Genomic DNA, 13,615 nt, shown 5'->3' with positions numbered 1-13,615 from the left:
GCAGTAGTTTTGTGGAAAGTTGAGCTTCAGTGCAATGTATGTGTTAATTTTATTACCTTATATTACTCTTATTGGCTACTAATTCATTTATTGTTTAGGTTGGTGAAAAATCTAAACAGAAGAAAAGAAGGTCTGATTCCAGGGAACAGTTTGCAGATTTTAATCGGTGACTATAGGTTTCGGAATGCCAGAGTTACAGGTATAATATGAACTTGACTCTATGCTATTTGTTTCAAGACTAAAAATTTTAAAGCTCCCCCGAATATGTAATTGGCATAGGGTAAGAGCCTCTCTGCACTTAGAAATAGAGCTGCAAGCATGTTCTGTTAGCTGAAATTTAATTTTTTCCTTTAATAGTTTTAAATTAATGAATAAAGATGACTTAAACATGATAAACTTTTCCCTACAAGGACGATAGGTTTGAGAGAAAGTTTCATATACTACACCGGTGTCTTGTAAGAGATCCTTCAGAACTAAATATTGATGATATGCATTTAAGGAATCAGCCTTACTGTGCCAAGAATGCTTCACCAGTGTGTTTTTTACTCGGTTCTAAGAGCAGGTTATTTCCTTATGGTAGATTTCTGCTACACGTGTGCACATGGACACGCGTGCGCGCGCACGTGCACACACACACACACACACACACACACCTATACACACCCACACCCTGTGTCTGTGCCCAGGACTTAATGTGTGAAGTTATTATGAAGCAATGGAAATGTTTCTTTCTATTAACCAACCATTAGTACATGAAATTTCTGTATGCAAATCAGTCCTCATAATTTTTTCACCTGTGATACTGAGCTATCTATAAAAAGGCAGCAAAAAACCCATCAGATTTGTTTGTAAATAAGATTATTATTATTACTATTATATGTACATATAGCCTTTGAATTCCTAGTTTTGCACTTGTATTTGAATTCTCGGTGATGTTACCCTGTGTTTAAGTGATTCTAAGATGCCAGGAGTAACTTACTTGGTTCCAAATTTCATCTATGACATTAAACAAAATCTAAGGGTGATAGGAGTCAATACAGATATTGGGTCACATGGGAATCCTCCAAATAGACCACTTGTTTGTTTTTTGGGGGCTCTTTACACCTGTGTCACCTTTTTTCCCCTGCACCCATGGGATATGGAAGTTCCTGGGCCAGAGATTGAATCCGAGCTGCAGCTGTGACCTATGGCACAGTTTTTTGAGGAGTTCCCTGGTAGTTCAGCGAATTAGGGATCTGGCGTTGTTAGTGCTGAGGCTAGGGTCACTGCTGTGGTGCAGGTTTGATCCCTGGCCAGGGAACTTCCTCAGCCAAAAATAAAAAAGAATTTAAAGAAAAAGGAAGTAAAAGTTTTTTTTGGGTAATTATTGAATTACCAAATTATGTAATTAGTAATCAGAAGTGTCTGATAGACCAACAACCTGAACTAATTGGCATTTATTCAAAATCTACACCCAACAACTGCAGAATATGCCATTATTTTTTTATGTATACATGGAACATTTGCCAAGATAGGTAATATGCTGGGTCACAAAGTAAGTCTCAGTAAAATTCAGGAAATAGGCATCATATAAAGCCTCAAAAGAAATTCTGTTAGATATTGATAATCCCTAAGTATTTGGGGATTAAATGATACACATATAAACAACACACGGGACAAAGAAGAAAGCACAAGAGAAATTATAATTATTTCGAATTGGATGAAAATGAAATGCCAACTCTCAAAAACTGGGGATGCAGCTCAAGAGGGAGAGAAATGTAATGAAATGTATACCTTTAAATTAAATACTTGTCTCACACACTTCAAGATCAGTGTAATATGCCATATTAACATAATGAAGGGGGAAATTATGTAATCATTTCAGTAGATGCATAAAAGCACTTGACAAAACTCCATACTCATGCATGATAACAACTCTCACCAAACTAGGAATAGAGGGAAGTTCCTCAGTCTGGTAAGGTGTGCTTGCGAAAAACCACAGTTAACCACACTTGATGGTGAGATATTGGAAGCTTTTCCCCCCAAGAGTACGCATTCTCAACACTTGTCTTTAACGTTATATTGGAAGTCCCAGCCAATGCCATAGCGCAAGATAGACAAGAAACAAAAAGATAAGCAAAGGGACAACACCGTCATGCTTGGCAGATCGTGTGTACATGTAAAACCTTTGGGAATCTATACACAGAAAGACTCTACAAGAAGTAATAAGTGAATTTAATAAGGCCATGGTGTACAAAGACATTATACAAAAGTAAATTGTAATTCTATATCCTAGCAACAAAGAACTAGAAAAAATGAAAGAAAAATACCATTTACATTAGTAATATAAAACATAAAATAAATAGGAATAAACCTAACAACAGATGCCTAAGGCTTCTATTACTGACAACCACAGATAATCGCTGAGATGTATTTATGATGACCTACAAAAAGGAGAGATGTACCATGTTGAGGCATTGGAAATCTCATTGGAAAGAAATCCATTGTCCCCAGACTGACCTATAGAGTTAATGCAATCAAAATCTCAGCAGCTCCTTTTGGGGGAAAAAAAATAAAAACAAGCCTATTCTAAAATGTATATGGAAGGCAAAAAAAAAGACCAAAAGAATCTCAAAAATCTTGGGGATTTACATTCCTGATTTCAAGACCTACTAACAGGCTACAGTGATGGATGCAGGGTGGTACTGGTCATAAGTATAGGAAAACAGAGATTTCAGAAATAGACCCAGGAGTTCCCACTGTGGCCCAACAGGATCTGCAGTGTCTCTGTAGTGCCAGGACTCAAGTTCAATCTCCCGCCCGGCACAGTGGGTTAAGGCATCTGGTGTTGCTGTTGCTGCGGCAAAGGTCACAACGGTGGTGTGGATCTGATCCCTGGCCTGGGAATTCCATATGCCACAGGGCGGGCAAAAAAGAAAAAAAATATGTATACATGTTAGGGTAAGGTAAAATCTAAAGCAGTAACATTTTGAACACTTTGAAAAGCCAAATAATTGTAATGAATCATTACCCCCCCCCGATTAACTGTTTCATCTTAACACATTAAAGAGTTCCATTTGAAAATAAATATGGCCAGCTTTCTGCCAAATGTTTATGCTCACTTAAATGGTTAATGAGAAAGAAACAGGGAAAAGAAACACAAGTCACTTAAAATACATGCTCAAAGAGCTGTTTAACACGTATACATCTTTTTTTAATGAGGCATTTAAAAAAAAAAAACCAGTAAGTCCATGAAATAACAGTGCACTGTATATAGTAGAAAATAATGGCCTTTCTTATGCTTAGGTCTCCAAAATTCAAAATCGAGAACACCAAGTGCATTCGTCTAATTTCCATACAATATTAGCATTTGTATTCAATGTTACGAACACTCAGTAGATTTTCCATAATTTTTACCATCATCATTTTAAATATAGAGCCAGATGTCCTCATACTTAATTCAGGACAAAGTTAATTACATTCAATTTTAGCTAACTGTAATGCAGGACATGTAAAATTACATATTTGATTAGTTTTAATTTGAAATGATTCCATTACTGTAACTAATCACAGTAGATTTAAGGCATATTACCACCCTTTGAAAAAGTACATGGCAAAAACAATTTAAATCTGCTTTGGGCCTGTGCTTATTTTTCAGGCAGTAAAGAGACTCTAACATATATTTTGAAACCTAAATGCTGTTGACAGTTGTATATGGGGTCAATATTCATTTCCTAATTAATCCATTAATTGACACACAGGACAGTATATTTTTGTAGGCCACAATGTCCTATTTTGCTCAATGCAAGGTAATATGAGGCTAAATCTCAATCAAGACTACCTGATGTTAGAGCTTTCAACCAAACTCAATGAGTATTGTCAATTCAACACGTCATAAATACATGTTATTTGAAAGTAATGTATATTTTAAAAACATCTGAAGTCAGAACTTTCTAGGCACAGGGCTCTATGGGACTTTGTCACCTTATCTAGTAGCATGGCACACTAAGAGGGTAATAAATGCTTTAGATGCTGATGATGTATCAACACATGACATTTAACTCTGCCAATGGCATTGCAAAAAAGAAAAGAATATTGAGAAAGCGTACTGATGGTAGGAAATAAAAAGAGTAATGTGATTTTTTTCCAAATTGTATGTATGTTACCAAATGTATAGTAAGCTCTTTACTGCCTCACATTTCGTGTTAGAGGTCATAGCACAGACATTTTTGGCCTTAAAAGTCACTTGAGTATTAACATCATTTTTCCGTATTTTTTGTAGATGCTGCTCTGAGTCACACAAGGAAATTCCCCTGGAATTAAAGGAGAATGGGTAGACTTTAAAAAATTAGATTTCCTTTGGAGACGTGCACTCGATTATAGTTCTTAAAAGTGTTGCAGATAAACAGCACAAGAGTCAGGAGGATCCTGTGCTGCCCTTGACATTCGCAGAATTTCCTCAGGCCCAAGGTGGACTTTGTCATTCAGTTTGTCTCCTTCTTGCAAGAAGCCATCTTCACACCTTGCATCCCCCCAGGTGAAAAATGCAATGTTATTTTGTTTCCAAGTAGGGTTTTTCATGGCATGCCTTCAGATTTCATCTAAAAACCAGAAATCTATTATTCTGAACATTTACAGGCAAAAAGCTTTACCTGTAATTGGGGGGAGGGTAAACAAAACAAAACTCCAAAGAGAGTAGAAAGATCGTCAGAGATTTTAAACCTCTTTGGTAATTGATAGTTTATTTTATTATTTAATTCTTTTCTCTACGTGACTATGATCTACCAAAGGGATATGTTCTGAAGGACCTCTTTTGCACTTTGACTGGTATTTAGGGGTGTCAGAGCTGTCTTGATGGTTCTAAAAAGATCCAAAACTAAAAATCCTGCAGTTAGGATGTGTTGAAGTTTACATTTTATGCATTGAAATTTACATAATCACAGCTTTAAGTTAAATAGTCATATTTGCACAAGAGGTGGTCCTGTAACACAGCTCTGCTTTCCAGTGTCTTTACTTGCTTTCGACTTTTCTAGAAAAATCTATACTAGTGCAGGTTTTCTTAAGTTATATTGTGTTTCTTCCTACAGTTTTTCTTTGATAAAACATGTGTAGATGTCCCTCTTTTAAATATGTAAACAGTGTGATCACTTGTTTTAAAGCACAGGCCCAGTTGTTGCATGCAGTGTTGAACTTAGGCTTGGAGTGTTTTATGTTATGGGCCACCGAAGACAATGGTTTGAAATTGCTGCCTTCTGAATCGTGGATCGTGAGTTTTACTATCAAGTTGCCCTCTTAGGCGTATGGTTTTTGATGATTGGTTTTAAATAAACAACACAAGAACTATATAATACATAAATTATTTGTTTTTCAGTAGGTTTGTGTATCATGTAAAGATCATAGTTTATTTCAGTGGTATCATTTGATGTAACAATTTGTATGACAAACCAACTGTATTTTATTCAAAGGTACCTGTAAATTATAAATCTTCTAATGTCCAATTGCTGGAATTTGTGACGGTTGATTTATAACTAACTCATGAAAATCTCCATATGTTTGATATTTCACTTAATTAGTGCTTCTGCAATAATAACAACAAAATGATATTAAAATACATTTGTTTTGTGTGCCGATCCTGTGGCTAGAAGACAGAATTAGAAGATAAAATTTTTGAATAACGAGGCCCCTCTGCGCAAAACATTTTGATTTCATAGTATTAAAGTAGGGATTTTAATCATTGAAGACAATACTGAGTTCTATAGAGTCACACATACAGTGTAGTCTTTTAGTGTTTTAATCACTGTACAATGAATGCCATATGTGTACATGTATTTGTATATGTAATCGCACTGTTGATTTTATTGCGCTTATAAATGTGTGTTACTATGAAACAGCAGCAATTTCCCTTTAAGTCTTCAAATTTTAATTACATTATAAATGTACTTCAAATGTAAATGTACTTGCATTAATTCCACATTAAAAAATCCAACCTTATACTCATTCATATATTCTTTTGAGTTAGTATCCATTATATATTGAAAACTCCTTTCCTCTGATTTTTAAAAGTGATACCCTAAAGACCCATAAGATACCCATAAGTATTTTGAGTTAAATGTTTACCTTCAGATGTGTCATGAAGTTGTAATAAGTAACACCAAGAGAATTATGCCAATGATAGACAAGATACAATAGAACAAAGAGGACCCAGAACAGTCTACATAGATATGGAATTTGCTGTATTGATGGATGTGGCATTGCATGTGGAGAAACGAGGGAGTGTTTAATAAATGATGCTAGGAAAATTGTAAAAACAAAAAACCCCCCAAAAACTGAAACAATGTTTACTTTCAGCCTTGTTTCATGGTTCTCTGAGATGACAGAGAGATCTGACCAGAACTAGGGTAAAATATTTTTGCTCAAAGCGTTTTCTTTAACCAAATCTGTAGGATAGCAATAGATGAGATATCTGTGCTTATAAGTGGACATTTCCACACACTGACAAAATCTGCGTCCATGTGCTAGAGCTCAAGGAAAGCTGGAAAGCATCTAGATACCTGCAGTTGTCTTCTGAACCATTGCTTGCTTTTGCAAAGGGCTCTTAGTTGGGTTTGCCAGAACTTTACTTGATTTCTTCCATAGTGCATTAAGGAGCTAGAACTTGTGCCTTAATATAAAGGAGGAATCAAAACCTATTAACTTGGTTTGGCTGAATCTTCCATTTTTAAAAAGCTCAGATTGCTCCAGATGTCTTAGTGAGCATCCCACCACAGGATCAACTATTTCTTTTGCCTTTAGATATTTATTTTGTGCCCTTTTGAGGAAGCACCATCAGTGAATGACTTAATCAAAAATTTCATCTATCTCCAAGAACTCTTTGAAAATTAAAATGTCTAATCAAGTTTTTATTCCTGTGTTGACTGAGGAGTATTGCTGTTGACATACCCAAAATTATGTATGAATCTCACAATATAGAGTATGTAGTTGTCACAAAAGCCTCCCTAGCATCTAGGGTACAGAATTCTCTTAAGAAGAGAGAAAATTTCAGAGTATATTTTTGAAAGTGTAAGGAAGTAGAAGAAATGCTTCACTTGGAAGAGAAATCAGGTCAGTGATTTTGTTTGGGGTTTAGTCAGAAATCAATCCAGTTTCACTCAACAGAGGCTCTGTGAGAAAAAGGCTTATTATTAGCAGGTATTAGCACACAGAAGCGGGCTTCCCATAGGAGCAGAAGACTCCAGAGTACTCAGTGAATCAAGTCTCAAGAAATTATTTGTCAAAACAAGTCATTTTTATTACATTTCAGTACACTTCCCTGCATTGATTTGGAATGGTCCGTTCTCAGTTGATCTTATGGGACAGCAAACAGACAAACCAGTGTTGCGGATGAAAGCTAAACTCTTTATATTGTTCAAAGAGAAATTAATAGAAGTAACAACAGGCTTTTTTTTTTTTAAAGAAGGTAATTCCTTTTTAGTTCAGAATACATTTTGAACTAAAATATTTAGCAAAATATATTGATTTTCATAATGTATTGAACAAAATGTAGCTCACGACGTTTTCGAGTCTAAAGTTTACCCTTGCTCTTGGTGAGGGACTACCTAATATTTGTCGATCATCTCATTTTCACATATATGAATTTGCACATTAAATTCTGAGGCAATAGTTTCAGCAAGTATACACCAAATAGGACTAGTAATGTGTGTTGAGAACAGCCAGGGAAGCTGGACTTGGTGACAATGTATTCCTTTACCTAAATGAAACTTTCCTTAAGCCCAAACCAAAATAAAATGTGGACTGTTTCAAAGGTACATTTCATCTAAGTAATTGTGAGATAGACTCAATCAATTATTCCCCAAATGACCAAACATATAAAACCAGGCTGGAGAATAAATGAAAACATCATTATGGAGCCGAGGAGGAAGGCGGGAGAGAAAGAAAGATTTGAAGGCTGAAAGGAACTTGATGTGCCGAGGAGGATTATCTTAGGCAATAGTTTTTATCTCAGTTTGATAGTGAGTGTGCTCTTTTACATGACAAGCCATGAGAACAAATAAAATGTAACTAAGTGAACTGTAACTTTTCAACCATAGCAAAAATGACTTAAAAGAGAAAAGTCCTTGTGAACGTTTTGGAATCTAATATTAGAAGCTAAAGTGGTCTCTTTACTGACCCTGGAGAGGACACAGGGTCTACCTATGTATTTAGAGCTAGTCTCAAAATACCTGAATTCAAAGCTAAACAGCCATTTTATATATGAGTATTGGTGGCTTTAAAATCTGCCTGTATTTCTAAAAATACCAAGTGTTAGAAAGGATGTGAAGCAAGAACTCTTACACGGTGCTTCTGGGAGCATAAATTGGTACAACCAAGTAAAGTTGAAGTGAATACTCTATGGCTTAGCAATTCCGCTCCTAAGTGTCTGCCCCAGAGAAACACTCACACATGTGCACAAAGAGATCTATGTGCCAGAATGTTTTTAACAGGATTGTTTGGAAGAGTAGAAGGTTTGGAGACAACATGAATGACTGTCAACAGAAGACCCATTATGGAGTAACATACAATAAAATACTATCTAGAAGTTAAAATGAATGACCTAGAGGTTCACCTGTGAACATCGATAAAAATGCTCTCATCTTGCAGGATAGATGCAAGATGAGAGCATTTGTATAACGTTGTAAAATGTGCAAAACCAAATGCATACTTTTAATGGATAATTTACAGTTAAATCTGGATACGTCGGATAATGATGAAAGGCAAATTAAGGAGGGTAGATACCTCTGGAGATGGGAAGGTGGGTAGAGGCAGAGACAGAGAGAGTTCATGATATAGTTCTCTATGCATTTTTACATGTCTGTCATTCAGTGCTGGAAAAGTGGGTTGTAACATTTTGTCCCCTGATAATTGAATATAGTGAAAATCTGCACCAAACTTACCTTTCATACATCCCTTTGGGAATTTTTTTTTTTCAGTCTTACATGCTGTCTGAAAAGTCAAGAACTCTTTTCCACAGTCCTTATAAACAACATATTATTGTAAACTAACATACTCACAGAAAACCACCACAGAATAAACCTTTTTTTTTTTTTTTTTTTTTTTTTTTTTGGCTTTTCTAGGGCCGCACTCGTGGCATATGGAGGTTTCCAGGCTAGGGGTCTAATCGGAGCTACAGCTGCCGGCCTACACCTCAGCCACAGCCACAGCCACGCAGGATCCGAGCTGTGATTGTGACCTACCACCACAGCTGACGGCAATGCTGGATCCTTAACCCACTGTGCAAGGCCAGGGATCGAACCCGAAACCTCATGGTTCCTAGTCGGATTCGTTAATCACCGTGCCACGACGGGAACGCCAATAAACCTTTATTGACTTCACAATGTGATTGTAAGTATGCTGTGTAGGAGAAATATTTGCATTTAAGAAATGTTATCTTTTATTTTACAGCATAAAATAACTACCTGGTGCCGCCTGAAAACGACTTTAAAGGTCTTTTTAAAATATTTCTGGCTCGTGGATATTCTGCTTACTTCAATAACTTTTATATCTTAAGTTACCATGTATTTAGTGCTCACTCACAGCAACAATTGAGTAGCAGGACTGTAAAAATGATGAATTTTAAGTTAAACAATTAGGTTGTGTCAGTGTTGATAGATGTTAAACAACTGGGTCTCTTTTAAAAAATGTGTTTTGTAGAATTTGTTGATATCTGTTGTATATATACCCCCATCATGGTGGATTTCAAGCTCCTGACATGAAGTCACTGAACGGGGTGTTAGAAAGAGAGGTGCAAAATTCGCATTTGTGAGCTGGTATAAGCCAGTTCCAGCACGTGGCTGATTTTATCTTATGAAACAGATACAGTGCTAGGCCCATAGAGTAAGTGTTCAGTAAAATTCCCTATTAGCGTGTGCTAAGATTTCTGAATTCTAACCCACCCTTAGGTAACGTGTAGCTATGCTTTTAGCCGTATCTGTCAGCCAAGTTTGCATTTTCTAAACTTAAGGAAGCGGAGATTGGGATCTCAAGCATGATCATCTAAAACCGGAAACAGAACATATGGAAGAGAGCGTGGACAATGAAAATATGGGAGGCGTATTGGGAGCAATTAAATCCCTGTGGCAAAGAACAACAGTTTGATTCAGATATAAAACTTTGAAATCCAAATGAAAGCCAAGAGCTGACTATAAAACCAAGGTACAGCAACAGAATACTCACCTAAGAAATAAGGATACAAAGCACAGAGAAGAGAGGGAAGTACCAGCATCTGGGGAACACAGACACAAAAGCAGTCAATGTTAACAGGAGAGGAAAAGGCCAGGGTGACACCCATAGTCTTCTAGGCTAATCTTTTTTTTTTATATTTCCTGGAAATGAGTGATAGCTCCCTCTTATTATCCTTGGAAGGACATGCCTGTAGGAGGCACCTCTGCATTTGTCTGTCTCCCTTTCTGTGGCGTATTCCTTATGTGTTCAGGATGAATATCTCTTTCCTACCCTAGATGACTGTGTGAGTTTTGCTCTGCTGTGGTTAGGTGTAGCTTTTCCCCCTTGCATTGCATTCATCCCTTAGTTCATTCATTCAACAAGCATGCTCTGAGTTCCTCGCAGACCTGTTGCATTCTTCGTTTGCCTACTTTTAGAGCTGAGTTTAAATATTATGAAAAGGCTTGCTTATTTTATAATATATTCCAAGAGGAGAATAGATTTTTCTATATAGATCATTCCCTAAAGCATGTCATGTGTAAATCACGGGACCTCTTTAACTTTACGAGGTCAGCACCTAGGCCGCTACATGGTTATTGATCTGGAAGAAGCCATACACTGCAGCGTGTCTAAAAGGCTAAGGGCGACAGCATCCAGGACGTGTACATCAGCAGAGTTTTATAGATTGGGATCTTACATTTCACGTTGCCAAGAAGCTTCCTTTTGAAAAGAAGTTTCTGGAATCAGGAATATCCCTATTCCTATTTTCATGCTTCTCCAATCAAGAGGGGATTCTCGGGAGTAGGGTGGGATGGGGGAGGGGGGGAAGCTAACTCTCCTACCAGGGGCAAATGATCCGACCAGGAGTGCTAAATACTCACTCTCATTGTGTGAGGGAGTGGGGAAAGGGTGTTTGGTCTGTTCTAGAAGCCAGTTGCCTCTGGCTTCTCTGTGAGAAACTGCCTGCCCGCTATTGTTCCCTTCTGATGCCTTTATCCATACGAGAGGTGGAGATTAACTCTGGCGACCTCAGGTCAAGTCATAACTGCACGGAAAGGGTGGAAAAGGTTGGCCTTGAAAGTGTTGAAAATGGGTAATAGTCTGTGTATCTGGATTGGTTGGAAAGGGCAGGGGACCCAGAGTCTTTTACTGCTGTAACCCCTTCAGCATCTCTGTAGTTGGCAGAACATGTTGACTTTTGTGGTTTAACCCAGGAGATTTTTTTCCCCCCAGGTTTTTTATTTTGTATGAATCCACCCATCCTAGCCCCCCCCCCCCTTTAACCATGAGATTTCTATCTAAATGGCATCAGCTTCTGATTCAAAGAGTCCTGATTCCTGAGGGCTTTGCTCAGACAGGCCTGTCAGCCGCTGAAGTCTGCTTTCCCGTCACCCCCAGCTGCACGCCTTTGAAGCCTGCCTTCAGCTCTCAAACAACAGCTTCTGGAGTGGCCTGCTGTCTTGGCGTGCTGCCTGGGTCTTACCCCGCACCATGGCAGGGAATGGAGTTGAAATGTTGCCGGAATGACTATGTGCCAGGTGACACTGATGAACTTGCTCTGGAAGTCAAATGTCACATCTGGAAGGCCCTGTGCTCACAGCTGGGCTAAAAGCCTGACACTGGCACGGCAGGTTCATTCCACACATGCTGCTGTGAATCTGAGACTGTGGTTCCAGTTCATTATTTGGCAGCCACTCTGCCCTCCCCGATACCTGTTGGCCTTCTTGATTTAGTCACCTGTTTGTCAGTGAGAGCATCACTGGTAAGAGTTTCAAGCAGTTTGCAGTCCCGGGTTTGCTGAAAGGATTGCTACCAATGCAGAAATGCCTCAGCTGCCCTACAAATACAGACAGGGCTATAAATGAAAGCACTCTACTTTAACGGTGTGGCATGGGAGGCCTGAGCTCTAGTCCTGGCTCTGTCATTGTGTTACTTTGGGCCTGGCTTTCTCTTGGCCTCGATTTCCTCACCTGTTAAATGGGCAAAGTGGTTTGGATGGTATCTAAGGGGGCTTGCAGCTCTGACATTCTTACATTGGACTGTAAGCCTTCAGAAGCGGTTTAGAAATTATTAATTAAGCAATCCTGTGAACTGGTCGGTCATGGTACAAGAGAGTAGGGGAGAAAAACCTTTCTTTCTCAAAGAAAATCACACACGTTGGGGCTGTCACCATCTAGCAACTATATTTAAAAAGAACCCCAAACAGTCCTACTTAAACAGCAAGTAGAAATGACCGCACTGCATTAAGACTTCTCTTAACTCAGCACGAGTTCTGTTTTAATCTGTCACTTCCAATATTGCAGCAGCATGTTTCAGCCCATTTAGGTTAAGTCGCTACAGCAATTTTGAAAGCACGAATGATGCTTATACGGCGCCTGTGAATGCTTTAGGTGGCACCTGGCGAGAGCCTGGGTCCGGAGCCGCTGGCTCTTGGGTGAGCTTCCAGGCCCCACATGCTGAGTGGTGGCAACATGCTGCGCACGTGGGGCCTGATGAACCCAGTGATTTTTGAGATCCTGGGGAAAAGGCTCACCATGGCTGGGAGACTGATGGGCCCCGGAGCTCCTCCTTCTGCCGCAGAGAACACCAATCCCAGGAAGCATAAGGCCACGCCCCCACTGCTGCCTTTGTAAGGAGTGGTCTCCATGGCAACAAGGCCAGAGTGGCTCACTTTTACCCACTGCAGAGCGCTGGGGCTCCAGACCTTTCCTCATTCAAATTTGAAGTAACGTGTTTCCATGTGTGATTCAGTATTCTCCTTAAACCGAAGGCGGACAGTTGCCGTGGCTCCTCTCTCTCTCCTTTGGCCAACAACAACGGAACTGATTTCTTTTGTTTGTTCTAAACCTCAATCCCAGGCATTATTTTTGCTTAAGTATGGCCTCTTTCCCTAATACTCAGTACAAGGCTAATTCCTATTGTGGGATAAACAGGGGTTCGGATTGAGCTAACGTTTACCGAGCAACTTCTGTGCAGCAGGGTAGGAGGCACTGACCAAGCAATTCACATACCTGAGTTAACTCACAAAATATATACACGTGAATTCAAAGGTAATGAACCCTATGGGTGTTTGGCATACAGTAATCACTCCCGCAATATTTGTTGGGTAAAGGAGTGGATGAACATGAACTCGCTGACGATCAGAAGGTCAAGGGCCTTTGGAGACCAGCCTGTCCAACTCACTCCTTGCACAACGGAGAAGTCAAAGCACAGCATTTGGAGTGACTTATTCACAGCCGTTTAGACCCAATTCTGCCCCATGTGGATCCAGAGCACTGTCCTCTCTGGGACACAGCACACACTGCCTCCCGGGAAAGCCGGGTGACAACAAAGCATCAAATCTGTGCTGTGTCGTGTTGCACTTCAACGCAGCCTTCTGAGTGTCCTGCTGAATGCGGTGTTTGGGAGCCCTCTCTGTGAATGCTTCAATAAGAAACAC

General features: G+C 39.1%; 1 protein-coding gene across 11 annotated transcripts in view; it reads left to right on the top strand.

The window, feature by feature from the left end:
- MCF2 (MCF.2 cell line derived transforming sequence) overlaps nucleotides 1–5,970 on the top strand; it is a 98,025-nt gene extending 92,055 nt beyond the window's left edge. For all 11 annotated transcript variants that reach the window (XM_021080105.1, XM_013986464.2, XM_013986462.2 and 8 more), the window contains 2 exons: nucleotides 99–199; nucleotides 4,262–5,970. In XM_021080105.1, the coding sequence (XP_020935764.1) occupies nucleotides 99–170 (72 nt within the window). In that variant the 3' untranslated portion in view covers nucleotides 171–199; nucleotides 4,262–5,970. The remainder of the gene's footprint in view (nucleotides 1–98; nucleotides 200–4,261) is intronic.

This window comes from Sus scrofa, chromosome X (assembly GCF_000003025.6).
Source record: "Sus scrofa isolate TJ Tabasco breed Duroc chromosome X, Sscrofa11.1, whole genome shotgun sequence".
In the NCBI taxonomy this organism is placed as follows: Eukaryota; Metazoa; Chordata; class Mammalia; order Artiodactyla; family Suidae; genus Sus; species Sus scrofa.
Note: the sequence above shows the minus strand (reverse complement) of the source record. Positions and strands in the feature narration are given on the sequence as shown.